Below are 27,377 nucleotides of genomic sequence, written 5' to 3' on the forward strand. Positions count from 1 at the left end.
TGAAACATAAGAAAATTAACATTTGAAACGAACAAGAAGAATGGCACAGTAGTATCTCGACAATATCATGATAAAGATATGATATTCTGAAATGCTGGCAATATTCTTTGAGATGTTTGACTTTCTTTTCTATTCTTTTGCTTTTGAAAATTACAAAAACACACACACACACTTATCGTGAAAAAATGCATGAGAATTTCCAAAAGATATATCGCCGCCTGCGCAGCCTGCACGGGTTCAGGCTGAGCGGTGCCATGATGAATGCAGCCCTTTTTTCGTGGGGCCATCAGTCAAAAAAGCATATCTATCAGGTGCCTCTTCCTGCTACCTGCACTATAGTTTTTGCTCGCTCGGGCAGTTTCGCCTTTTATGACAAGACACACTGGCTAAATTCACAGCAACTTTTCTGACGAATTTCATCTTTTAGCCAACTAATCTTTAGAACCAAGCCATGCCCCACTGCAAGATTCTCAACCAGAGGCGCTAAGCAGAGTGGGCTCAGGCCCGGCTGAAAACTTAGTGGTACTGATCCATGAATATCAGGTCAAGTTGGCACGGTTTCCACGATGGTTGGCCAGGGGTTCCACTTCCATTCTGGTCTGCCGCATGAGCACCTTGTTTTGAGCTCAGGTATCAGCACGGCACCTTCTCAAAATTTGCTTGAACTAAAGTGGTTGAACGGTAGCAGCAAAAGATTCCGGCTACCAAGATTTTGGACTAGCAGACAAATTAAGGGTAGGCCCATTAAGTGGTCCGTCGACCCTCGGAAGGCCTTTTTTTTCCTTCAAAAATTAACTAATGTAGAATAAGATACGACATAATCTCTCAGGCGGATTACAATATGTTTGCGCAAAAAATTCAACTAACAAAACCGATGGGACTCTTAACAACTCTGCTCCCTCTCTCAGCATCTGTATACGTTCTTTATTTCCGGAAGAAAGTAAGCGTCTCGAACAACCAATGCCGTCATCCGGTTGGTTCATAATAAAATAGTGGAGGATGGACGATCGGGGTTAACAGACTCCTCCCCTTTCAGACAAGCTCGATCGGTTCTTGGGGAAAAGAGGAGGAAAAGGAGAAAAGGAAAACTCCATAGTCCATATCCTTCCTTGCCGTTTCCGCCTCACAGACGGCGGCACCAAGTAACAAACGCAACACCAGCAGGACAGTTACGTATCTGAAACAGAGACGGATCCCTTCACTTGTTATCTACATACATGCGTATACAATCAGTAGATATAAATAAATAACGGGGAGAGAGAGAAAGAGAGAGAGAAGCTGAGAAGCAAGGAGGGGAATACGAAGATGGTACGCTACAACCAGCAGCCTACACAGGATCGTTTATTCCTGATGCCCAACTCCCCACATTCCCACGTAATCGAATGTCAAGGGCTCATGCCTTTTGCCTTTCGCAAGAGGCCTGCCAAGTCAAAAGACACAATCTCGACCTGAGGAGAAGGCGATAAATGAGGTTGGGAGCGTCGGAGGACCGGCGGCGACGTCGCCGGCCGGAGGGGGCGTCAGTCAGTCGATTGTCGTCCCCCCGAGGGTGACTCGCGCGTGCGTAGCGGCGGGACCCCCTTCCTTTCCACTTCGACTTTTAGCGCCTGGGTCTGACGCCCTTGGCCGGCTCCTGACTATCACGTGAGCCACGTGACGCCCTTTTGCCCCTCTCACGACGCCGCCCCGATTCTCCACCGCGGGTGGCGCCAAGCAGCTAGCCGACCCGGTAGGGCAGCGGTGGGCCCACCCTTGTCCCTGCGAACCCCCGCCTGCTGACGTGGATCTGGGACCACTACCTGCCGGGCGGCATGCACGGGTCCCACCTCCAGGCGCAAAATATAATCGCTGCTGTGAGTGAGGATGCACGGTGCCCACCTGTAGGTGGTCCCCCACCTGCGGTTTTCGAGCCCTCTCCTCCCGTCCTCCTTATAAGTACTCTTCCCCGCCACCCCTTCCTCTGCACCACCCTCTCTCTCTTTTCTTACTTGTCCATATCGGATTTACTTGCTGTGCTTGTCCTCTGTGATCGGTGTGGGGGCAAATGAGTGCGGGCGGGAGGGACGTTGAGCTTCTGGAGTTCATAGAGGAGGCGACGAAGAATCCGGACGATGTGCAGAAGAAGGTGCTGGCGGAGATACTGAGCCAAAACGCCCACACTGAGTACCTGCAGCAGCGATGCGGCCTCGGAGGGAGAACCGATCGCCAGACCTTCAAGGCCAAGGTCCCCATGGTCACCTACGACGACCTCAAGCCTGACATCCTGCGCATCGCCAACGGCGACCGCTCCCCTATCCTATCTGCTCACCCCATCTCCGAGTTCCTCACCAGGCATGCCTACCCTTTCACTTCTCCTTTTCTCTTGGTTCTTAGCTCTGAGCTCCTGTTTCCTGTCTTGGAAACCCGGAAAAAGCCTTACAAGCGTCTTTCGCTTTTGGCCTTGGTTTTCGTTTTCACAGTTCCGGTACGTCGGCTGGTGAACGGAAGCTCATGCCTACAATTCAGCAAGAGCTTGATCGTCGTCAGTTCCTTTACGATCTTCTCATTCCTGTCATGAACAAGTTAGCTCTCTCACTCTCTGTCGTTCTTCTCTCGCATGTATGCGTTTGCCTTTGCATTCATGAACGTTTTGTATACCCTTATAAAAGTCCACTTTGCATGGGATGATATTAATAAAAAATTAATAAACAGAAGATGTTTTTTGGGATCCGCCTACTTAATTACCTTCATAACTGGTTATGACGTATCTGAGCCAGTGTACATGCAGAGGCGGGCACGCGACGCACACACATTTTATATATACATATATATATATAGGAAGGAAAGAGAGAGAAAGATGAAATGTTAGAGGAAGATGAAAGTTTGTTCCACCCGTTTCAAGCAGAGATGGAGAGAGAGTAAAGTGCATGAATTTCAAATGATGATGTTCAGAGAACATGCAGGTTTGTTCCAGGACTAGACAAAGGAAAAGGGCTGTACTTCCTCTTTGTCAAGACCGACACAAAGACACCAGGAGGCCTACCGGCCCGCCCCGTCCTCACCAGCTATTACAAGAGCGAGCTCTTCAAGTGCAGGAAGTTCAACCCTTACCTGGTCTACACCAGTCCAACGGAGGCCATCCTCTGCTCCGACTCCTTCCAGAGCATGTACTCGCAGATGCTCTGCGGCCTCCTGCAGCACCAAGATGTCCTCCGCGTCGGTGCCGTCTTCGCCTCAGGCCTCCTCCGTGCCATCCGCTTCCTCCAGGTTCACTGGCAAGACCTCGCCCTCGACATCGAGAGGGGCACGCTCAGTTTGAAGATCACGGACCCATCAATCCGAGCCGCTGTAGCCAAGCTAATCAAGCCGGACCCGACACGGCTAGGTTCGTCCGGGACAACTGCTCGACCCAAACTGGGAAGGTATCATCACCAAGATCTGGCCTCGAACAAAGTACCTCGACGTGATTGTGACTGGTGCCATGGTTCAGTACATCCCCACACTCAACTACTACGGGGGTGGCCTACCACTGGTCTGCACCATGTATGCCTCCTCAGAGTGCTACTTTGGCCTCAACCTGAACCCACTTTCCCACCCATCTGAGGTCTCCTACACCATCATGCCCAACATGGGCTACTTTGAGTTCCTTCCCCATGACCCGGACCAGCCTCATGAGCCGAGCCACACCGAGCTCCTCGACCTTGCCGACCTTCAACTCGGCAAGGAGTACGAGCTCGTCGTCACCACCTACGCCGGCCTCTACCGCTACCGCGTCGGCGACATCCTCCGAGTCAGCGGCTTCCACAACTCCGCCCCTCAGTTCCACTTCGTCCGGAGGAAGAACGTGGCTCTGAGCATCGACTCGGATAAGACCGACGAGGCGAGCTGCAGAAGGCAGTCGAAGCGGCGTCGAACCGGCTGATGAAGGACAACCAAACAAGGATTGTGGAGTACACCAGCTATGCCGACACAAAGCCATACCGGGTCACTACGTCGTATTCTTCGAGCTGGCATCGGACAAGGGGCTGGATCCGGTGCCGGTGCCGGACGGGGTGATGGAGGAGTGCTGCTCGCCATGGAGAAAGAACTCAACTCAGTGTATAGACAGGGAGGGTCTGCGACCAGTCAATTGGGCCGCTTGAAATAAGAGTGGTGCAGCGCGGCACGTTTGAGGAGCTAATGGAGTACGCCATCTCCAGAGGCGCCTCCATTAACCAGTACAAGGCCCCTAGGTGCGTCACTTTCGCTCCCATCTTGGAGCTGCTGGACTCAAGGGTCGTCTCCTCACACTTCAGTCCAGCCCCGCCTCATTGGTCCCCAACTCGACGCCATTAACAGATTCATAAGTTAATTAATTAATAGTGGCCTCCCATCTGCTGTCCTTCCTTCTTTCGCTCCCTCTCTAGTGCGTGCATCGTGATAATGCTGTGCTCAACGTTATATTATAATGTCATACAGTTTAATTTTTCTTGAATAAGAGAAGTGTATGGTTGGCTTGTTTCCCTCTCAAAGGTTCCAAACGATGTGCAGTATTTTATGTTCAGAAGGCGCAAATTTTCAGTCCAAATGTCGTTTTCGTGGCGAAACTACAGAAGCATTTCTTATTTTGTGCTTTTTTGAAAAAATTGACAACACCCTCGCCTGCATTTCTTTCTTGATGCCGAACTCTACAAGGAAACTATTAAAATGCTTGTACTTTAGGCAATCCCCATCGAGCAGAGACAGACAAGGACAGAAAGAGATGCTTCTTTCCTGCATAAGAAGACATTGCACCGGCATAAGTCGCAGCACGCATATTACATATTGGATGAGCATAATTTTAATTACTTGTAGCTAACAGAACCACTTGCTTTCTTTTGGGAGTATTTAATACCTGTTTTATTTACGGTGGCATCTGTTCTGTTCTCCTTGAGAAAAAGCTGAAGGTAAGACTAACGTGGGATGCATGAATTTCAGAGCCGCAGTTTGGCGTCCGCTTACATGTTGGCATCTGTAGGTCTACCAAAAGCTAAGAGAGAATAAGGCTCCAATGCGCATGTAACTATGTGACGTATGAGATCACAACACTACCGACCTTTGATGAGGACGCAAGCATCTTGTCTTGGAAACGAAAACATTTGTGAAGATTAATCTGTAAAGAAGAAACAAGTTGGCAAGTAAGCCCATATTCTGGCTCTTGGATCTGTAGATCCACTAACAAATAAAAAGAAAGAGAGTCTGCGCTTAATCTTCCTTCAAAGCATGTACTTGCGAATTATATTCTTTCAAATTCTGTAATACTGTGCTCGAGTTAATGGAAGAGAAGAGAAACGGATTTGGTCCCTATATATGCGTTTATGTAACCAAAGTTTACACGGTTCTCTCTCTTCTCTCTCTCTCTCTCTGTCTTTCTCTTTCTTCTTCTCTTTATATATATATATATATATATATATGTTTGCCAAATGTCAAAAGAAAATCGACTCAAGGGGTGGTCGAGTTTGGTCCAAACAAAGATGATTTGGTGAGCATAAAAAGAAAAAGGTCAGGCTAATAATAATGGACTTCCAGTCCCCACGAAAGGGACCAGTTTGGTGCACCAAAGTCCTAAGGACGTTCAGCATCCACTAGCTTTAGAGTTTAGACTGATGTCAAGATTTTGCTACTAATATATATATATATATATATATATAAAGAGGATGTTGGTCTGATATATGTCGCCAAGGCAACAGGCCAAAACTGTCAAGAGCTACGGCCTACTATCTTGTGTCGATGTGAGAAAGGGCATTAGGCGGTGGCAGATGTACTAATTGCTAAGCTGAGCACAAGACGGAGGCTACTTGCCAAAACTTGCACTGTCGCCCGAGCCAAGTCAGGTGTAATTTGGTCTTCTACATAATTTAAAGCCTATCGATTGCTAAAGCCTAATTTGAGGGACCAAACTATTATTGTTCGAAGTGCAACATGCGCTACAAGAGAAAGTATGTTGCTGTATATGCTGGTTCATTGAGTGTCTTACTTTGATAATAGAAACGTAAGTTAAACTTGAAAACTCCACGGTTTAACTCAGGCGTCTTGTCAACAAGTTAATCGGTTCAAAATTGGCAAGCTTCTCCATCTTGAGCTCAGCTTTGAAGATCAGGACTCATGGTTACTTTCAGCATCTTTAATAGCTTGTCCGGACACTACTTTTTCCGTGAAAGGAAGAGATAAAGGGGTTCAAAATTACTATACTAAAAGTATTTTTTTTCTTGAGGTTCTGCTGCCTGATCTTATATTCGAGACTCCATAAAAAAGTTTGTTTTAGAAGATCTTCAGTTTAAACAAATGCAGGATCTCAGTAACATGGATTTTAAATGGATTTAAGATCGGATTGGGAGATGGAATGATGTTTTGACCTTAAATCCAAGAAAGAATCTCATATTCCTAAACTGTTGGAGGATTTCAGCTCCTCTGCAAATGGGATCAATATGTTTAACTAACTAGTCTTATATGTCTCTCACTTAAACACTCCTAATCCAAAACATTACAATTTATTAGGAGCTCATTTTTTTCCTGGTAAAGTTAATCATGGAAATCAACTAATTTAGAAGACCTGATGAAGTAATCATGGATCAACGCGATCAATTATAGATATATTACACCTTTTCCTTTCCTACAAACTGTGGCGGAGCTAGGTTGTGGCTGAAGTAGCAATTGCTCATACCAGACCACTAAATTTACGTTATTTATATATAAAAACCTCATTAATTTTTAACTTTTTACATATGAGTGCCCTTTCAAGATTGAAATTTACACTTAGAGTGCCCCTTAACAAAAATTTTTAGCTTCGCCACTGCCTGCAAATGCATCGGCTAACTAACCAGAGGCAGATTTTGCTTCATAATTATGGGCCGGCCCCTTTACTAATATGACTAGTAATCGTACATGCAGCACACAGATTTGATAAGCCACACATGACTGTTGTTGAATTGGTATCGATTGGGACAAAGAAAAGAAAATGATGAACGATGATTCATAAAGACGGTCTTGCAAATAATTTAATGGTACATATTGAAGGATCACGCACTTTGTCCAGTCATGTTTCTTATACACGAAAGATGGAAACACATTGAGAATCGGACCTTGATTGTATTATGAACGCCCATATATAATGTTAAAACCCTCATCCGACATGGGCCGGAAGTCGCTTTTTTCCTTGCCGGTTTCTCGAAGAAGAAGAGAATTTTGAACGAGAAATTAAGGATGTGGGGACATCAGAAAACTAATATTTTCGCATTAATTTTCTGGGGCATGCTTTTTCTCTTGGTACAACTGCGCTTCTGGATATTATTAGTGACGCTTTCATGATTTCATTCACTTCTCCCCGGAACAAAGAGAAGAAAACATACAATTAAGGGTGTGTGGAGAGTGGACGGAAATTACAAGGCCAAGTTGGTGTCGGCGATCGGCGCCGGCATCATGGTCTTGGGTGCCCCGGAAGAAAAAGAAGAAAACATACGATTAAGGGTGCGTGGACGGAAATTACAAGGGCAAGTCGGCGGTCGGCGATCGGCTTCGGCCTCATGGTCTTGGGTGGGTATACAATCTCACGCTCCTTCCCGGAAACTTCGCACGGTCTTGGTTAATGGTGCACAATAATCCCTCATTCTCTGACATATATGAGCTAGTTAAATCAATTAGGTGGGGAGACGTTGGTCATAGATTACGTAACCGTAGTACTCTAAAATATCTATACGTTCCATATTTTCTCAATCTAAAATTATTGGTCAAAGGTATAAAATACTCTAACCTTCGTACACTCCATACGCTTTACCTATTTCCACATTTTTTCCATACGCATTATCAGGCTAATAAGAACATATGAGTATTTTATGTTGACAAGGGCATGCTCTCTCTCTCTCTCTCTCTCTCTCTCTCTCTCTATATATATATATATATATATATATATATATATATATATATATATATATATATATATATATATATAATGGTGACTTTATCATTTCAAAGTCACCCAACAATCTAACTAAGGTTATCGGATCCAACATGATGAATAGTTAAGAGGATTGGTATTTTCATTATTTAATATTACTTCACACATTTCTCTTCCTGTTTTTCTTCTAAGCATCTATTGCTTCAAATGGATGAATTTGGTGAGATGACTACGGAACTCTGGATAACTGGAGTCATCATACATACTATATGCATGTTTGTACCTTTTCAGCCATAATGTATAGAAAGTATGTCCAATCTTTCGGCCGCTATCATGGATGATTCAGTTTTAAGTTAATAAAAGAAGTATGAGTGTTTGGTTTCGCTTTTACATATAGTTTCAAACTCACTATAATATTGCACATTGCCTTTGACGATGTTGATATCCAGAAGAAACAACTTCCCAAAATGGAAACTTAATGGAAACAACTCGGTTTTAAGAAAATAGTCTGTGATCGCTTTCCCCGGCATCGGGCTCTTTTTTTTCCATGCAAATGACCTAGTCTATGTCGGCGTGCTCCATTGCGGTCAGGATCAAAAGTTAATCTTTAGAAATAAAATCAATTGAGTATTATGCACAAGAGACACAATTGGCGTTTGAATCATTCTTATAATCCATCTCAGTATTTGATTAATGATTAGATAGACAGGTCTCTAATGGGATGAAGGGATAAATGTATATTGCTGGTAGGTAGGTATGGAGAGTATTGCAGATCTGTTAAACAATAAAGACATCTATTCTTTAATCCTTTTTAGTGTTTGATTTGTCAAAGTAAACTTTCTCCCTCATCAGTAAGTTGGTCTCATGGATAAGACATCTTTCTTTGACAAGCAGAACCCTATTTTATAGCCACCGGTTCTATCTTTCCTCCACATTCACATTGTACTGCTTTTTTCAAGGAAGTTGCCCCATATTGTTACCTTAGCATTTCAATAATCAACTCAAAGAAGAATAAGAAATTATTGTCCCCTTTGGAGAGAGCCAACAACTGGAATATTATAACCTTGTAGAATAAATGTGGCGGGAATCTATTAGGGGAAGGTACTTATCAATTTGAATGTGAGAGTAGGGAGCAGGTAGGCCTCAATTAACATGTTTTTCAATCAGCATGTTAGGTTTAATTGGACCATCTGGTGAAAATATTAATAGACAAAAGGGAAGATTCTGACTTTTCAGTTGTGTGATTTTGTTGATTGGCACATAGGTTTAGCCAGTAGATGGTAGTCTACTATTTCACATCCAGTGCATCATGCAAATTATTACAAGTCCACAAAGACAGGATTTATATTCACATCCAACTTTTGCCCTGCCTCGAGAGCTTTCTAGCTCTCTAGAATTGTGAGATTATTTTTTACAAACAGAAACATACTGATTGATACAGATTATAAGCCTACAAGCATGGAAATTAGATGCATAAATTTGAATCGATCTTTTAAGGTTTTAAAAAAGATAATGATTTTAGCTTTGTTGATTCATAAGTCGACCCGATCTAAACATAACATTTTTTACATTTTTTTTATTAATATGCTTTCAGACATTATAAAAGGTTGGGTTTTTTAAGACAAACAATAAAGCATACCATGGAGGCATATCCACATATCGCTTATATATAAATGTAAATGAAAAGTACACATATAAAGTTCTTAGTTACTTGTGTCAATAATTGGTATCAACTAGCCATCTCTCAACTACCAAATAGAGTGAGAGTTTTGATTGGTCTGCTATCAAGGAGAAAAAAATACATTAGTATTAGGTATGTGTTCATAAAATTGAAGACAAATTAAAATATCCCAAGAGAAGCATGCTTTTTCTAATTTGTTAGTCACTAAATCCGTGTCATCCAATGGCTGATTATTAATTGATCTGGTTGACATGATAAAATAATGATGCCATTATATATATATATATATATATATATATATATATATATATATATATATATATATATAATATTTTATTTATTTATTTGAATGCATGTTTTAAGTTGGTTACTTGAATTTGTCTAACCACACACATAAATGCAGAATGTATGAAAATATAATAATAAAAATGATGATTTTTTTTATATTTGCATCAAATTTTAGATGTTGAGAAATCCAAAGTTTGCCAATGTTACAATAACATAAAAACTAATTTATGCATCTGGTTTTTATAATTTTCTATCGTTACAATTTTTTTTTAACAATTTTCATCCTTTTATATGGTTGAGTATGTGAAAACTGAACAGCACTCGATCCGGCCATTTAAGAGCTAAGAGGTATAAGAGAAAAGGCAAACGGGCAAAGCATCCTTGACTATGTGTTAAATGATGTACTTTCTGTTCTGTCCCTACAAGGCTTCATCTTAACTGTTTTAGAAAGCTGCTTTTTCCTCATCAGGGAATTAAGATAGCTATATATATATATAAAATAAAGTTGGGTGTAGGCAGACCCCCTACCAATGTACTCAACTACTCAAAAAAATATCATTCAAAAATGGCCTCCATTGAGGAGCTTGTCCCTCCGCTAATCAATGTTCTCAATAGGAACTAATTTAGCTGTGCTATGTGCCATTTTTTTTTCATATATACATAAAATTAGTTACAACTTAATCAAAAATGTACAAATTATTTCTCATATTGTTCTTTGGAACAAGAGCATTCTGTTCGGAGTTCATTCTAGAAGGCTTGAAATGAAGTTAGAAGACAGTTGTAGCACAGCTGTCTCCCGCTGTATTCCACCTGTTGTGTATTTGTTATATATACATACCCTTCCGTCATATGAGTATACTATATATATATCAGCCATAATGTAACACGAAGTGAGTAAATGAGAAGAACTCATTTTCCTGCTCCTACACAGAATTGTCTTTCTCTCTCTCACTCATCGTCACTTTACTTTTCCCTAAAGACTCTCTTCAACTTTGAGATGGTATTAGAGCCTCGACACTAGAGAGCAAATCAGTGCCGATTGCATCTTTTCTCTGCCTATTTTTCCAATGGTCTCAACACAAGAGCTTCGCTCTGCCTCGTTCTGGTGCTGCTCCTGCAACTTCCCAACAGTAATGGCAGAATCATAGAATCAGAACCCACTAGCGTCATTCCCCCAAATTCCTACAGTGAAAGCGGTCATGAAAGAGTCAGATCCTGCCCTTAAAATCACCACAACACCTCTTAACGGTGAAAGCTCTCTGTGTGGAAAGTAAAAAATTGGGTATATCAATGGGAAGATCAATAAACCAGAGAAAGATGATCACAGTTATGAAGATTGGCAATCCAATGGCAGAGTCGTAATGTCGTGGCTGCTAAACTCAATGGAGCGTGCCATTGGAGAGAGCTTTCTCTTTCTTGATTTGCCCAAAGAAATATGGGACTCTCTAGCAAAGATTTATGGTGAAGGCCAAAACATGGCCAGAGTCTATCTTTTACAACAAGGCATTGCAAGACTTACTAAGGGAGAGAAACAATTTCATGTGTACCTTAGCTCTCTTAAAGCGATGTGAGATGAACTATCCCAGCATCGTCCACCCATCGTTGATATGGAAGTGTTGAAACAGAGAGCCAACGAAGATAATGTGTTCAAGCTTCTTGCCGGTCTTGGAGCAAAGTTTGATTATCTGAAAAGTCAGATCCTCATGTCTTACCCTCTTTCGTCCTCCATCGTGCAACGAGAAGAAACCATGCGAAAAGTCATGAAGATTGATGACAAATTCAAGAAAAAAATCCACCTGTTGATAAACATGTGTTCGTTGTCAAAACAGAAACGCCTCAAACTACACTAAGAGATGGGAATTACTTCAAAGCAGACACTAGGTTCCATATTCTGTACTTATTGTAAAAAACAAGGACACACCAGGAAACGTTGTTGGAACCTAAACAGATGTCCAAGAAGATTAAGATGACAGGCCCGTAACTCTAGACTTAGACGTGAAGATGATATCACTGCACTCACTTGCCTGCTCAAACAGATTACCTACAGTAATTTAGCTATTACAACTAAGCAGGAAACAGAAAAAACATAAAAAGTTAAACTCCCTACCTTGTTCTTTCTTGGCTCGTTCCAATAGCTCAGAGTGGATAATGGATAGTGGAGCTATAGATCATATGACTGCATGTCTGGAATTGCTACAAGATGTCAAGCATGACAAACAAATATTAGTTAAACTAGCTAACGGATCTATTACATCTGCAGTAGGGTATAGCTCTGTTTACATAAATCATCATATTACATTGCATGACGTATTGTATGTACCTAAGTGTGAAACAAATTTGATATCTGTTAGCAAACTGCATAATAATTTGTATTGCTACGTACTTTTCGTTAGAAAAAATATGACACTAGTAGACAACAAGAATCAAACGAACATTGGTGAAGGCAAAGAAGCAAACGGTTTGTACTACCTAACTCAAGAGTAGAAACCCATAGTATACACTGCAATAAAGACTGCAAGGGATGCTCAGATATGGCACTACACAGGTGGTCATCCTTCAAATAAAGTTTTGTTGACTATATTTCTAGGTTTTAGATTTCTAGTAATGATTGTGAGGCATGTACCTTGGCAAAGATGACCTGGTTGCCTTTTACTAATTCAGAATATATTGTTGAATCATGCTTTGATTTGACACATACTGATGTATGGGGACCAGCCCCGATAACTGGAAAATTTGGAAATAAATACTTTCTTACTTTCATTGATGACAAATCTATAATTACCTGGATTTATTTTTTGAGAAGGAAAAGTGTTGTATTTCTTACGTTTAAGCAATTTTTCCAATACATAGTCACTCAGTACAATCAAAGAATTAAGTCGTTAAGATCAGACAATGGAGGAAAATACATTAATGTTGAATTTTAATACTTCACAGGCAAACAAGGGATTCTACATCAAACTACCTGTAAAGGAACACCCCAACAGAATAGGATGGGTGAAAGAAGAAACAGACAACCGTTAAACATTGCTAGGTCTCTAATGTTCTACATGAATGTCCCACCACAGTTCTGGTGTGAAGTTGTGGCATGTGCTTGCCATGTTATGAATAGAACCTCGAGCTACAAACTGGGTAATAAGAGCCCACTAGAAATTCTGAATGGCACACCCACCTCTTTACAACACTTAAGAATCTTTGGTTGTGTCTGTTATGTTCACTTACAAGAGAGTGCAAGAAACAAACTAGAAAAGAGAGTTGTTAAATGTTTTTTTCTAGGGTACTCATTTAACAAGAAAGGATATAAATGCTTTGACCCTATAAGAAACAAATGTAGATATCGAGGGACGGTAAATTCATGGAGAACACACTTTTCTATACTGAAATTGTACCTGATGCTTCTAACAACGGGGAGAATCTTATGCGTGTTATATCACTTTCTATGGTGAATGAAAATGATGATGCAAATGTTACTATTATGGAACCTACTATCATAACGTGTAGTTATAATCTGGTTGATGAAAAGGCAGAAAATGATGTGCATGAAAATGTTCAAAGCAGAAGTGGTCGAATAAGAAGAAAACATCCAAATATGATGCTATTGTACATATTATGTTCAGAAAAATGATAGAGTTAACACAGATACTTGTCATGATCAGAAAAATGATAAAGTTAATGCAGATACCTGTTTTGAAAGAGAGCCATATACATATGAACAAGCTAGCACTGAAAAGAAATGGAAGAAGGCAATGACTGAGGAGTTATCAGCCCTGAAGAAAAACCAGACCTGGGAGCTAGTTGATAGACATCCCAACAAAAAATTAGTGGGCTGCAAATGGACATATAAAATCAAATATAACAGTAGTAGACTGGTGGAGCGCTACAAAGCAAGACTTGTACATAAGGGTTTTACACAAGAACAAGGTGTAAATTATCATGAGACATTTTCCCCCGTTGCAAAGACGAGTTCACTATGAATATTGCTTTCAGTAGCTGCAGTGAAGAATTGGAGAATGTTCCAACTTGATGTGAAAAACGCTTTTCTTCACGGAGACCTAGATGAAGAGATCTATATGGAATTACTTCAAAGATTGCATACGCAACATGGTGCTGAACTACATGTATGCAAATTAAAGAAATCATTATACAGGCTCAAGTAGTCACCCAGAGCATGGTATGAAAAATTAAGTTCAAAACTGGTTGAAGGTTGATATAGAATGAGTAGTGTTGATCACTCTATATTCATAGCCACAACCAACAAAGTAACAGTTATTGCTGCAGTTTAAGTAGATGACGTAATATTAACTAGAGAATATCAAAGCTTTATTGAGAGAACCAAAACCATTTTGAGAAAATGCTTTGAGATTAAAGACCTAGGAATACTACATTACTTCCTTGGCATGGAAATAACACATAAACCGGAAATGTAATTTGTATGTCAAAAAAGATATGTTGCAGATTTGCTGCATGAAACAGGAATGATAGAATGTATAGAAGCTGATACTCCAACGGAAATAAATATGAGACTGCTGCATGAAGGAGAGCCAATACATGAAGCAATTGGCTATCAAAATTAGTAGGCAAATTGTTATATTTGATAGCTACTAGACCAAACATTACTTACTCGGTAAATCTGCTAAGTCAGTTTATGCACAACCCCAAGAAACCACATCTGGAAGCAGCTTATCGTGTACTCAGATATCCTAAGAAGACAAGTGACAAGGGTATTGTTCCAAAGAAACAATCATCTGCAGATACATAGATACGCATGCGTTGATTGGGCAGGAAATCAGAATGATACGAGATCAACCATTGGCTACTGTTGCTTCGTTGGTGACAATCTAGTTTCTTGGAGAAGTAAGAAACAAACGGTCGTTGCCAGATCAAGTGCAGAGAGTGAATACCGAGCTATGGCAATCACTATCTGTGAACTGTTATGGATAAAATACTTACTACAAGACATGAAAATAAACGTAGGTCAGCCAATGAGTCTCTGTTGTGATAATAAGGCTGTAATTTACGTTGGAAATAATCTTGTGTTTCAAGAGAGAATGAAATACATCGAAGTGGACTGTCGTTTCTTAACAGAAAAAATTCAGTCAGGAATTATAAAGACACAACATGTTAACTCAAGTTATGCCGCAAGTTAAGTCTTTAAAATCTGGAAGATCTAACTTGAGGGGGAGAATGTTAGGAGTTTATTTTAGAAGGCTCGGAATGTAGTTAGAAGACAGCTGTAACACAACTGTCTTCTGCTGTATTCCACCTGCTGTGTATTTGTTATATGTACATACTCTTCAGGCACATGAGTATACTGTATCTATATTTGCCGTAATCTAACACAAAGTGAGTAAATGAGAAGAACTCATTTTTTTGCTCCTACATAGAACTGTCTATCTCTATCTCACTCGTCGTCACCTTTCTTTTCCCTAAAGACTCTCTTCAACTTTGAGACATTTATCTTAGAAATTAAAGTAGAAAAACTTTTCGCAATTTTTGATTTTCTAGATTTTTAGGAGAGAGTATGTGAATCAAACCCTTGTTTGAATTGTAGCTGAGAGATGGGAAAGGGAAGGTGGGGAGGCAATGAGAGACTCTCTCGAATGTATTCTGACATTAAGTTTTAAACCTTTTAGCTTTTCATTGGAAAGATATGTAGAAACCAAAGACACAAATAACGTCTTGGAGTTTTAAACGGCGAGGTTTTTCTTGAATATAATTCAGCGAGCTTAAAAAAAAGAGAAAAATACGGTAAATTTTTTAAAATTTATAAAATTAAAACTGAACAAAAGTAAAATAAGTGATAAACTAATAACACAAACATCAAAAGATAAGAAGATTTGCAACAAATAAAAAATAGAAAATGAAAAAAAAAACTGTTTGGCATTAAAAAAAACTGAAAAAATGAAAAAAAGTAAAACAACACGTTAAAACCCCGTTTTTTTTGTTTTTAACGTTTTTTGAAAAGAACTTGTTTTCTGCGACTACGGTAGAAACATTGATGGAAGTTACAAAAGTAGTAAGAATTTGATAAGGAATATCATTTTTAGATCTAATGGATAGCCGAAATTTTGTCATTATTGTCACAGGTTTCTTTATTTTCTTAACTTGTAACATCTCAAAGAGGAGCACTTTTTTCAATAATATTAAACAGTTGCATACCAAACCTTAATATGTCAGACATGATGGAAATTGTCTACAACAATGACTTTAAGAAGGTCCATCATACTAAAAAAAGTAGTTGTATTTTCAACATATTGAAATACTGCTCTAACGAGACAAAAATTTCAATCAATGAAGCTCATTTGTTTTCTTCAGTAAGGGACATTTTTTTCTCATTTTTCAATTAATTTACACCACTGAATTTTCTTAAAATCAACAGCTTAAACAATTTTCCATCAAATATGACATATAAGCGGCTAGTAGCTACCTCTTTATATATATATATATATATATATATATATATATATATATATATAGTCACACACTAATGACCTTTGAAAATACTTAAAGATTTGTAATGTAAATAAAAAAAGGGAGGGAGAGAAGCTTAGATGATATTAAATATCACATAAATGAGTCATTTTGATGTTGGTATTGATTTCCCTCATTCTTTCTCCTTCTATCTTAACCTCTAGGGAGGGTGAATTGTTTAAAGTATGAAACCAAAAATCAGTTTCAGTTCTGCTAAATATAAGAGATGCTAAAGAAGGATTAAATTCAATACAGTACAAAACGCCGCTACAACCAAAAGTTAAGTTTGGATAATAACGATTCGCATTTGCATCACAACTGATTGCCTTATGTGGTAAGTTTGATTAATAAAGATTTGCATTTGCTCCACATGGATTGCCTTATGTGAAATTGGTTTCGATTCTGCCAAATATATGAGAAGCCAAACAAGGATCAAATTCAATATAGCCTGAAACACCGCAGCAACCAAAAAATTAAGTTTGGAAGACAAGGATTTGCATTTGCTTCACAATTGATTGTCTCATGTGATAAATTTAGATGGTAAGGATTTGCATTTGCTCCACTGTGGATTCCCTCATGTGGTGTATTAATATCCTTGCTTCTCAGCCTCTAGGAAGGTGAATCGCTTACAATATGAAACTTAGAATCTATTTCAGTTCTGTCAAATATATGAGAAGCCAAAGAAGGATTAATCCAATACAGCCCAAAATATCGCAACTGTTAAAATAAAAAGTTTGGATCAGAAAGGTTTGCATTTGATTCATCTGCCAAATATATGATAAGTCAAAGAAGGATTAAATTCAATACAGCCTAAAATGGGTGGATATGAATCAGCTTGATGGCTTCTTATTTAATTGCAAAAGCTGTTGATTCAAGGCCACAAGATTTGAAATTAAAAACCCACGAAGCCGGTCCAACAATGCGGACGCTGCCCTTCTCCTGTAATGGAAGAAGACTGTAGCCTATCGTCCAACACATGGACTCATCTCTTCCGACTCCCTACCGCTACTTCACTAGTCTTTACCCTTCCAAGGATTTTTAAGTCCTCTGCCCTACCAACTGAGCTATCACGTCCATCCTCTCTATACAACATCCTGTAGTTGGGACCCTTCGCTTCTGTGGATGGTTATTCCTCGGGTGGTCCGCTTCTGTCTGCCTTGAGTCACTTCTCTTTTGATGGCTCGGCCAAGGGAAGAGGATGTCTGTCATCACTTACCACACAAGGCAATCCAATTGTGGAGGACCTTTTTATTAGCCTGACCTTTTTCTTTTTGTGCTCACCAAATCATCTTTGTTTGAGAACCAAACTCGGCCATTCCTCGAGTCGATTTCCTTTTGACATTTGGCCTCTTTTATTAAGATAAGTCACGGTTTTATAAGCGCAGCCGATCGAGGACCTAGCGCCACTCTGCGCAATTTCCGAGCGGTGGTAAAATCACTTATCTCACTCAGGATGGCGTAATCTATTGTAAAAAGCGGTTGAATGAAAAACAAATAGGAAAAAGTGATGAGTACATTCATTATCTAACATTAAATCATTTATTTTTTTCATTGGTTTTATCTCGATTGTCTATGGTTATGAGTGAACATATATATATATATATATATATATATATATATATATATTAAAGAGTACCCTGTAAGCTTTGGTTACATAAACGCATGTATAGGGAGTAGGGACCGCATCGCTTTCTTTTCTCTTCCATTAACTCGAGCACAGTTTTACAGAATTTAAAAGAACATTTTCACAAATACATGCTTTGAAGGAAGATTAAGCGCAGACTCTCTTTCTTTTTGATTTGTTAGTGGATCTGTAGATGCAAGAGCCAGAATATGGGCTTACTTGCCAACTTGTTTCTTCTTTAATACATATTGACAGATTAAACTTCACAAATGTTTTCGTTTCTAAAACAAGACGCTTGCGTCCTCATCAAAGGTAGGTAGTGCTGCGATCTCATACGTCATATAGTTACATGCGCATTGGAGCATTATGCTCTCTTAGCTTGTGGTAGACGGAAACCTACGGATGCCGATATATAAGCGGACGCCAAACTGCGGCTCTGAAATTCATGCATCCCACGTTAGTCTTACCTTCAGCTTTTCTCAAGCAGAACAGATACTACCGTAAATAAAACAAGTATTAAATACTCCCAAAAGAAATCAAGTGGCTTTGTCAGCTACGAGTAATTAAAATTTTGCGCATCCATTATGTAATATGCGTGCTGCGACTTATGCCGGTGCAATGTGTTCTTATGCAGGAAAGAAGCATCTCTTTCCGTCCTTGTCCCTCTGCTTGATGGGGATTGCCAAAAGTAGAAGCATTTTAATCGTTTGCCTGTAGAGTTCCGCATCAAGAAAGAAATCCAGGCGAGGGTGTTGTCAATTTCCCCACAAAGGCACAAAATAAGAAATGCTTCAGTAGTTGCGCCACGAAAACGACAACTGGACTTGAAAATTTGCGCCTTCTGGACATAAAATACTGCACATCCTTTGGAACCTTTGAGTGGGGAACAAGCCAACCATACACTTCTCTTATTCAAGAAAAATTAAACTGTATTACATTATAATATAACGTTGAGCATAGCATTATCACGATGCACGCACTAGAGAGGGAGCTGAATGAAGGAAGGACAGTAGATGGGAGGCCACTATTAATTAATTAACTTATTAATCTGTTAATGGCGACGAGTTGGGGACCAATGAGGCAGGACTGGACTGAAGTGGGAGGATACGACCCTTGAGTCCAGCATTTCCAAGATGGGAGCGAAAGTGACACACCTAGGGGCCTTGTACTGGTTAATGGAGGCGCCTCTGGAGATGGCATGCTCCATTAGCTCCTCAAACGTGCCGCGCTGCACCACTTTTATTTCAAGCGGCCCAATCGACTGGTCGCACACCCTCCCTTGTCTATACACTGAGTTGAGCTCTTCCTCCATGGCAAGGCAGCACTCCTCCATCACCTCCACCGGCACCGGTGCCGGATCCGGGCCCTTGTCCGACGCCAGCTCGAAGAATATGACGTAGTGACCCGGTATGGTTATTGTGTCGGCATAGCTGGTGTACTCCACGATCCTTGCGTGGTTGTCCTTCATCAGACGGTTCGACGCCGCCTCGACCGCCTTCTGCAGCTCGGCCTCGTCGGTCTTATCCGAGTCGATGCTCAGAGCCACGTTCTTCCTTCGAACAAAGTGGAACTGAGGGGCGGAATTGTGGAAGCCGCTGACTCGGAGGATGTCACCGACGCGGTAGCGGTACAGGCCGGAGTAGGTGGTGACAACGAGCTCGTACTCCTTGCCAAGTTGAAGGTCGGCAAGGTCGAGGAGCTCGGTGTGGCTCTGCTCATGAGGCTGGTCCAGGTCGTGGGGAAGGAACTCGAAGTAGCCCATGTTCGGCATGATGGTGTAGGAGACCTCAGATGGGTGGGAAAGTGGGTTCAGGTTGAGGCCAAAGTAGCACTCTGAGGAGGCATACATGGTGCAGACCAGTGGTAGGCCACCCCCGTAGTAGTTGAGTGTGGGGATGTACTGAGCCATGGCACCAGTCACAATCACGTCGAGGTACTTTGTTCGAGGCCAGATCTTGGTGATGATACCTTCCCAGTTTTGGTCCGAGCAGTTGTCCCGAACGAACCTAGCCGTGTTCGGGTCCGGCTTGATTAGCTTGGCTACCGCGGCTCGGATTGATGGGTCCGTGATCTTCACATTGAGTGTGCCCCTCTCGATGTCGAGGGCGAGATCTTGCCAGTGTACCTGGAGGAAGCGGATGGCACGGAGGAGGCCTGAGGCGAAGACGGCACCGACGCGGAGGACCTCTTGGTGCTGCAGGAGGCCACAGAACATCTGTGAGTACATGCTCTGGAAGGAGTCGGAGCAGAGGATGGCCTCCGTTGGGCTGGTGTAGACCAGGTAAGGGTTGAACTTCCTTCCCTTGAAGAGCTCGCTCTTGTAATAGCTGGTGAGGACAGGGCGGGCCGACAGGCCTCCTTGTGTCTTTGTGTCGGTCTTGACGAAGAGGAAGTACAGCCCTTTTCCTTTGTCTAGTCCTGGAACAAACCTGCATGTTCTCTAAACATCAGCTGAAATTCATGCACTTTACTCTTCCTTTTATGCATACACACACACAATCTCTCTTCATCTCTCCTTGAAACGGGTGGAACAAACTTTCATCTTCCTCATAACATTTCATCTTTCTCTCTCTTCCCTCCCTATAAATAAATCAATAAATAAATAAATATATATATATATATAAATATATATATAAAATGTGTGTGTGTGTCGCGTGCCCGCCTGCCTCTGCATGTACACAGGCTCAAATACGTCATAACCAGTTATGAAGGTAATTAAGTAAGGTAATTAAGTAGGCGGATCCCAAAAAGAATCTTCCGTTTATTAATCTTTTTATTAATATCATCCCATGCAAAGTGGAAGTTTATTAGGATGTACAAAACGTTCATGAATAAGGGTGATAAACGCAAATGCAAACTTATACATGTGAGAGAAGAACGAGGAAGAGAGGGTGAGAGAGCTAACTTGTTCATGACAGGAATGAGAAGATCGTAAAGGAACTGACGTCGATCAAGATCTTGCTGAATTGTAGGCATGAGCTTCCGCTCACCAGCGGACGTACCGGAACTGTGAAAACAAAACCCAATAGAAAAGAGAAAGACGCTTGAAAGGCTTTTACCGGGTTTCCAAGACAAGAAACAGAAGCTCAAAACCCTAAAGAGCTAAGAACCAAGAGAAAAGGAGAAGTGAAAGGGTAGGCATGCCTGGTGAGGAACTCGGAGATGGGGTGAGCAGATAGGATAGGGGAGCGGTCGCCGTTGGCGATGCGCAGGATGTCAGGCTTGAGGTCATCGTAGGTGACCATGGGGACCTTGGCCTTGAAGGTCTGGCGATCGGTGCTTCCTCCGAGGTCGCACCGCTGCTGCAGGTACTCAGTGCGGGCGTTCTGGCTCAGTATCTCCGCCAGCACACTCTTCTGCACATCGTCCGGATTCTTCGTCGCCACCTCTATGAACTCCAGAAGCTCAACGTCCCTCCCGCTCGCACTCATGGCCTCCACACCGATCACAGAGAAACAAAGCACAGCAACAAGTAAATCCGATAGGGACAAGTAAGAGAAGAGAGAGAGAGTGGGTTAGCTTTGTGGGTGGTACAGAGGAGGGGGTGGCGGGGAAGAGTACTTATAAGATAGACCGCAGGTGGGGGACCACCTACGGGTGGGCACCGTGCATCCTCACGCACAGCAGCGATAATATTTTGCGCCTGGAGGTGGGACCCGTGCATGGCGCCCGGCAGGCAGTGGTCTCAGATCCACGTCAGCAGGAAGGGAGTTCGCAGCCGCTTGGCGCGCCACCCGCGGTGGAGAAACAAACTTCATTACCTGTTAGTGAAACAAACTTCGTTTAATGAAATAAACTTCATTATATTTCAGGTAATTAACCAAACTTCATTTAATGAAACAAACTGCAATACTGAGCCCCTAACTTCGTTTAATGAAACAAACTACAATACTAAGGCCTCAACTTCATTTAATGAAACAAACTACTGAGCCCCCAACTTCATTTCATGAAACAAACAGCAATACTGAGCGCCCTTCCTTTTTATTAATGAAGTGGCTGTTTGTGTGTCACAACCACATTTTTGCTGTTTAATGGAAAGGAAGGGGGCTGATACAACAGCTTTATCGGCCGCTGCATCGCCATGGTGATCATGGAACTCAAAATGGATTGGTGGGATATAAATGTGGTTGTTATACACCCACAAGACATTGAAAGCAAACATTTCTAAAACTACTTAGAAATTAAATGTTTGAGAATTAAATGGAAATCAAACTCATAAACACCAAATTTTGCTGCATTTCTCTGTGGTTGTTTCATTCAAATATAGTCACCTACCGCCGTGACCTTAGTCGCCCTTTCTTGTACTCGAATGAGTGTCATGGACGTTACTTTTGAATCTCTTTAAGTAAATTAGGTAAAGCTTTGTCACCCGCTCTTGGCTCACAAAAACCCTCGAGATCACTTTTTTCATGTTCATTTGTCTCACGCTTTTAGGATTTCCGCACCCAACCAAACACACATTTGGTCCCAATCAAGGTCACCCAATTTTTCCTTTTCTTTTTCTTGCATAGACGTGTTTGGTTGGCCCCAAACGCGACCATTCAGTCACAGCTGCCCTTCAGTCACTTGCGCTATGCACCCACATTTCTCTTTCTTAAAAGCGTGAGACAAATGAACACGAGAAATGAAACACACGTCTATGCAACCAAACACACGCTTTTAAGAAAAACAAATGTGGTTGCATGACGTAAGTGACAGAAGGTCGTGAGACAAATGAACACGAGAAAAGTGATCTCGAGGGTTTTTGTGAGCCAAGAGCGGGTGACAAAGCTTTACCTAATTTACTTAAAGAGATTCAAAAGTAGCGTCCATGACACTCATTCGAGTACAAGAAAGGGCGAGTAAGGTCACGGCGGTGGGTGACTATATTTGAATGAAACAACCACAGAGAAATGCAGCAAAATTTGGTGTTTATGAGTTTGATTTCCATTTAATTCTCAAACATTTAATTTATAAGCAGCTTTAGAAATGTTTGCGTTCAATGTCTTGGGGGTGTATAACAACCACATTTATATCCCACCAATCCATTTTGAGTTCCGTGATCACCATGGCGATGCAGCGACCGACCCCCTTCCTTCCAATTAAACAGCAAAAAATGTGGTTGTGACACACAAACAGCCACTTCATTTAATAAAAAGGAAGGGGGCTCAATATTGCAAATTGTTTCATTAAATGAAGTTGGGGACTCAGTATATACTGCTGTTTGTTTCATTAAATGAAGTTGGGGGCTCAGCATTGCAGTTTGCTTCATGAAATGAAGTTGGGGGTTCGGTATTGTAGTTTGTTTCATTAAATGAAGTTGAGGGCTTAGTATTGCAGTTTGTTTCATTAAATGAAGTTAGGGGCTTTTGTTTCATTAAATGAAGTTTGGTTCATTACCTGCAATATAATGAAGTTTATTTCATTAAATGAAGTTTGGTTCATTACCTGCAATATAATGAAGTTCATTTCATTAAATGAAGTTTGGTTCATTACCTGCAATATAATGAAGTTTATTTCATTAAATGAAGTTTGTTTCACTACATGTAACCCGGTAGGGCAGCGGTGGGCCCACCCTTGCCCCTGCGAACTCCCTTCCTGCTGACGTGGATCTGGGACCACTGCCTGCCGGACGACATGCACGGTGCCCACCCGTAGGTGGTCCCTCACCTGCGGTCTTCGAGCCCTCCCTTCCGGTCCTCATAAGTACTCTTCCTCGCCACCCCCTCCTCTGCACCACCCACAAAACTAACCCTCTCTCTCTCTCTTCTCTTACTTGTCCATATCGGATTTCCTTGTCGCTGTGCTCTGTTTCTCTGTGATCGGTGTGGAGGCAATGAGTGCGAGCGGGAGGGACGTTGAGCTTCTGGAGTTCATAGAGGAGGCGACGAAGAATGCGGACGATGTGCAGAAGAGGGTGTTGGCGGAGATACTGAGCCAGAACGCCCGCACTGAGTACCTGCAGCAGCGGTGTGACCTCGGAGGGAGCATCGATCGCCAGACCTTCAAGGCCAAGGTCCCCATGGTCACCTACGACGACCTCAAGCCTGACATCCTGCGCATCGCCAGCACCCCTCTCCTATCTGCTCAGTTGTACGCGTTTGCCTTGGCATTTATCACCCTTATTCATGAACGTTTTGTGTACCCTTATTAGAGTCCACTTCGCATTGGATGATATTAATAAAAAGATTAATAAACGGAAGATGTGTTTGGGATCCGCCTACTTAATTGCCTTCATAACTGGTTATGACGTCTCTGAGCCTCTGTACATGCGGAGGCAGGTGGGCACGCAACACATGCTCTATCTCTATATATGCATATATAAAGGGAGGGAAGAGAGAGAGAGAGATATGAAATGTTATGACGAAGATGAAGTTTGTTCCACCCGTTTCAAGCAGAGGTGGAGAGAGATTGTGTGTGTTTCCAAAAAAGGAAGAGTAAAGTGCAGTGCATGGATTTCAGCTGATGTTCAGAGAACACGCAGGTTGTACCAGGAGGCCTGTCGACAAGCCCCGTCCTCACCGGCTATTACAAGAGCGAACTCTTCAAGTGCAGAAAGTTCAACCCTTACCTGGTCCACACCAGCCCAACAGAGGCCATCCTCTCGTCCGACTCCTAACAGAGGCCATCCTCTCGTCCGACTCCTTCCAGAGCATGTACTCGCAGATGCTTTGCGGCCTCCTGCAGCACCAAGTTGTCCTCCGCGTCTACGCCGTCTTCGCCTGAGGCCTCCTCCGCGCCATCCGCTTCCTTCAGGTTCACTGGCAAGACCTCGCCCTCGACATAGAAACGGGCACGCTCAGTCCGACGATCACAGACCCATCAATCCGATCCGCCGTAGACAAGCTGCTGAAGCCGGACCCATACACTGCTAGGTTTGTCCGGGACAACCGCTCGGACCAAAACTAGGAAGGTATCATCACCAAGATCTGACCTCGAACCAAGTAACTTGATGTGATTGTGACTGGTGCCATGGCTCAGTACATCCCCACACTCAACTACTACGGGGGCGGCCTACCACTGGTCTGCACCATGTATGTCTCCTTAGAGTGCTACTTTGGCCTCAACCTGAACCCACTTTCCCACCCATCTGAGGTCTCCTACACCATCATGCCCAACATGGGCTACTTCGAGTTCCTTCCCCACGACCCGGACCAGCCTCATGAGCCGAGCCACACCGAGCTCCTCGACCTTGCCGACCTTCAACTTGGCAAGGAGTACGAGCTCGTTGTCACCGCCTACTCCAGCCTGTACCGCTACCGCGTCGGCGACATCCTCCGATTCAGCGGCTTCCACAACTCCGCCCCTCAGTTCCACTTTGTCCGGAGGAAGAACGTGGCTCTCAGCATCGACTCGGATAAGTCCGACAAGGCCGACATGCAGAAGGCGGTCGAGGCAGCGTCGAACCGGCTGATGAAGGACAACCAAACAAGGATCATGGAGTACACCACCTATGCCGACACGAAGACCATACCGGGTCACTACGTCGTATTCTTCGAGCTGGCGTCGGACAAGGGGCCGGATCCGGTGCTGATGCCGAAGGGGGTCACGGAGGAGTGCTGCCTCGCCATGGAGGAAGAGCTCAACTCAGTGTATAGATAAGGGAGGGTGTGCGACAAGTCGATTGAGCCGCTTGAAATAAGAGTGGTGCAGCGCGGCACGTTTGAGAAGCTGATGGAGTACGCCATCTCGAGAGGCGCCTCCATTAACCAGTACATGGCCCCTAGGTGCATCACTTTCGCTCCCATCTTGGAGCTGCTGGACTCAAGGGTCGTCTCCTCACACTTCAGTCCAGCCCCGCTTCATTGGTCCCCAACTCGTCGCCATAAACAGATTCATAAGTTAATTAATTAATAGTGGCCTCCCATCTACTGTCCTTCCTTCTTTCAGTTCCCTCTTCAGTTCTAAGTGCAACATCCGCTGCAAAAGAAGGTATGTTGCTGTATATGCTGGTTCATTGACTGTCTTACTTTGATAATAGAAACGCAAGTTCAACTTGAAAACTCCACGGTTTAACTCAGGCGTCTTGTCAACAAGTTAATCGGTTCAAGATTGGCAAGCTTCTCCATCTTGAGCTCAGCTTTGAAGATTAGGCTCATGGTTACTTTCTTTCAGCATCTTTAATAGCTTGTTCGGACACTACCTTTTCCATGAAAAGAAGAGATAAAAGGGGTTTGAAATTACTATACTAAAAGTATATTTTTTCTTAAAGGTTCTGCTGCGTAGTCTTATTTTGAGACTGCATAAAAAGGCATGTTTTAGAAGAATCTCAGTTTAAACAAATGCAAGATCTCAGTAACATGGATTTTAAATTCATGTTATATGTTACAAACCATGGATTTAAGATCAGATTGAAGGGGGGAAAGGTGGTCTGACCTTAAATCCAATGATAAACACTCGATCAATTGCATGTTTTTGTCCCATGTGTATTTATGGGGGCTGTCCAAATGTTCTCACCTCTCACACATGCAGCCCAATAATATTGAGCTATGCGTATGAGATGCAATGTGCATGTGAGGCCGAAGCATCCGGACTGTTGGAGGATTTCAGCACCTCTACAAATGGGATCAAAATGCTTAACTAACGAGTCTTATATGTATCTCACTTAAATACTCCTAATCCAAAACATTACAATTTATTAGGAGCTCATTTTTTTTCTGGTAAAGTTAATTATGGAAATCAAGTAATTTAGAAGACCTGATGAAGTAATCATGGATCAATTGCCCTGATCAAGATCGATTATAGATATACTACACCTTTTCCTTTCCTACGAACTGTGGCGGAGCCACGTTGTGGTTGAGCCACGTTGTGGCTGAAGTAGGCAATTGCTCATACCAGGCCACTAAATTTACGTTATTTATATATAAAAACCTCATTAATTTTTAACTTTTTACATATGAGTGCCCTTTCAAGTTTGAAATTTACAGTTACAGTGCCCCTTAACAAGAAATTTTTAGCTTCGCCACTGCCTGCAAATGCATCAGCTAACTAACCAGAGGCAGATTTTGCTTCATAATTATGGGCCGGCCCTTTACTAATATGACTAGTAATCGTACATGCAGCACACGGATTTGATAAGCTACACATGACTGTTGTTGAATTGGTATCGATTGGGACAAAGAAAATGATGGATGTGATTCATAAAGACGGTCATGCAAAAAAATTAAAGGTACATATTGAAGGATCACGCACTTTGTCGAGTCACGTTTCTTATACACGAAAATGGAAACACATTGAGAATCGGACCTTGATTGGATTATAAACGCCCATATGTAATGTTGAAACCCTCATCCGATGTCGGCCGGAATTCGCTATTTTCCTTGCTGGTTTCTCGGAGAAGAATTTCTAACAAGAAATTAAGGATGTGGGGACATCAGAAAACTAATAGTTTGGCATTAATTTTCTGGGGCATGCTTTTTCTCTTGGTACAACTGCGCTTCTGGATA

At 42.1% G+C, this 27,377-nt stretch overlaps 1 protein-coding gene and 2 pseudogenes across 1 annotated transcript; 2 read left to right on the top strand and 1 right to left on the bottom strand.

The window, feature by feature from the left end:
* Positions 1 to 2,027: 2,027 nt before the first annotated feature.
* Positions 2,028 to 4,484, top strand: LOC116249766 (probable indole-3-acetic acid-amido synthetase GH3.1; annotated as a pseudogene).
* Positions 4,485 to 18,931: 14,447 nt separating this feature from the next.
* LOC116250656 (probable indole-3-acetic acid-amido synthetase GH3.1) lies at positions 18,932 to 21,383 on the bottom strand. The gene is made up of 3 exons (XM_031624465.2): positions 21,097 to 21,383; positions 20,858 to 20,959; positions 18,932 to 20,381 (listed from the first exon to the last, which is right to left on the bottom strand). Exons 1-3 carry the CDS (start codon positions 21,381 to 21,383, stop codon positions 19,004 to 19,006), a joined length of 1,767 nt encoding a protein of 588 aa, XP_031480325.2. The 3' UTR covers positions 18,932 to 19,003.
* A 2,384-nt stretch (positions 21,384 to 23,767) lies between these two features.
* Positions 23,768 to 25,828, top strand: LOC116250755 (probable indole-3-acetic acid-amido synthetase GH3.1; annotated as a pseudogene).
* The last annotated feature ends 1,549 nt before the right edge of the window (positions 25,829 to 27,377 follow it).

Source organism: Nymphaea colorata, chromosome 3 (genome assembly GCF_008831285.2).
Source record: "Nymphaea colorata isolate Beijing-Zhang1983 chromosome 3, ASM883128v2, whole genome shotgun sequence".
Classification (NCBI taxonomy): domain Eukaryota; kingdom Viridiplantae; phylum Streptophyta; class Magnoliopsida; order Nymphaeales; family Nymphaeaceae; genus Nymphaea; species Nymphaea colorata.

Coding starts and splice junctions, on each gene's coding strand:
- LOC116250656 (XM_031624465.2), bottom strand. CDS start 21,383: ATGAGTGCGAGCGGGAGGGACGTTGAGCTTCTGGAGTTCATAGAGGTG. Junction 20,960..21,096: donor ATCTCCGAGTTCCTCACCAG/GCATGCCTACCC, acceptor TTGTTTTCACAG/TTCCGGTACGTCCGCTGGTG. Junction 20,382..20,857: donor CTCATTCCTGTCATGAACAA/GTTAGCTCTCTC, acceptor GAGAACATGCAG/GTTTGTTCCAGGACTAGACA.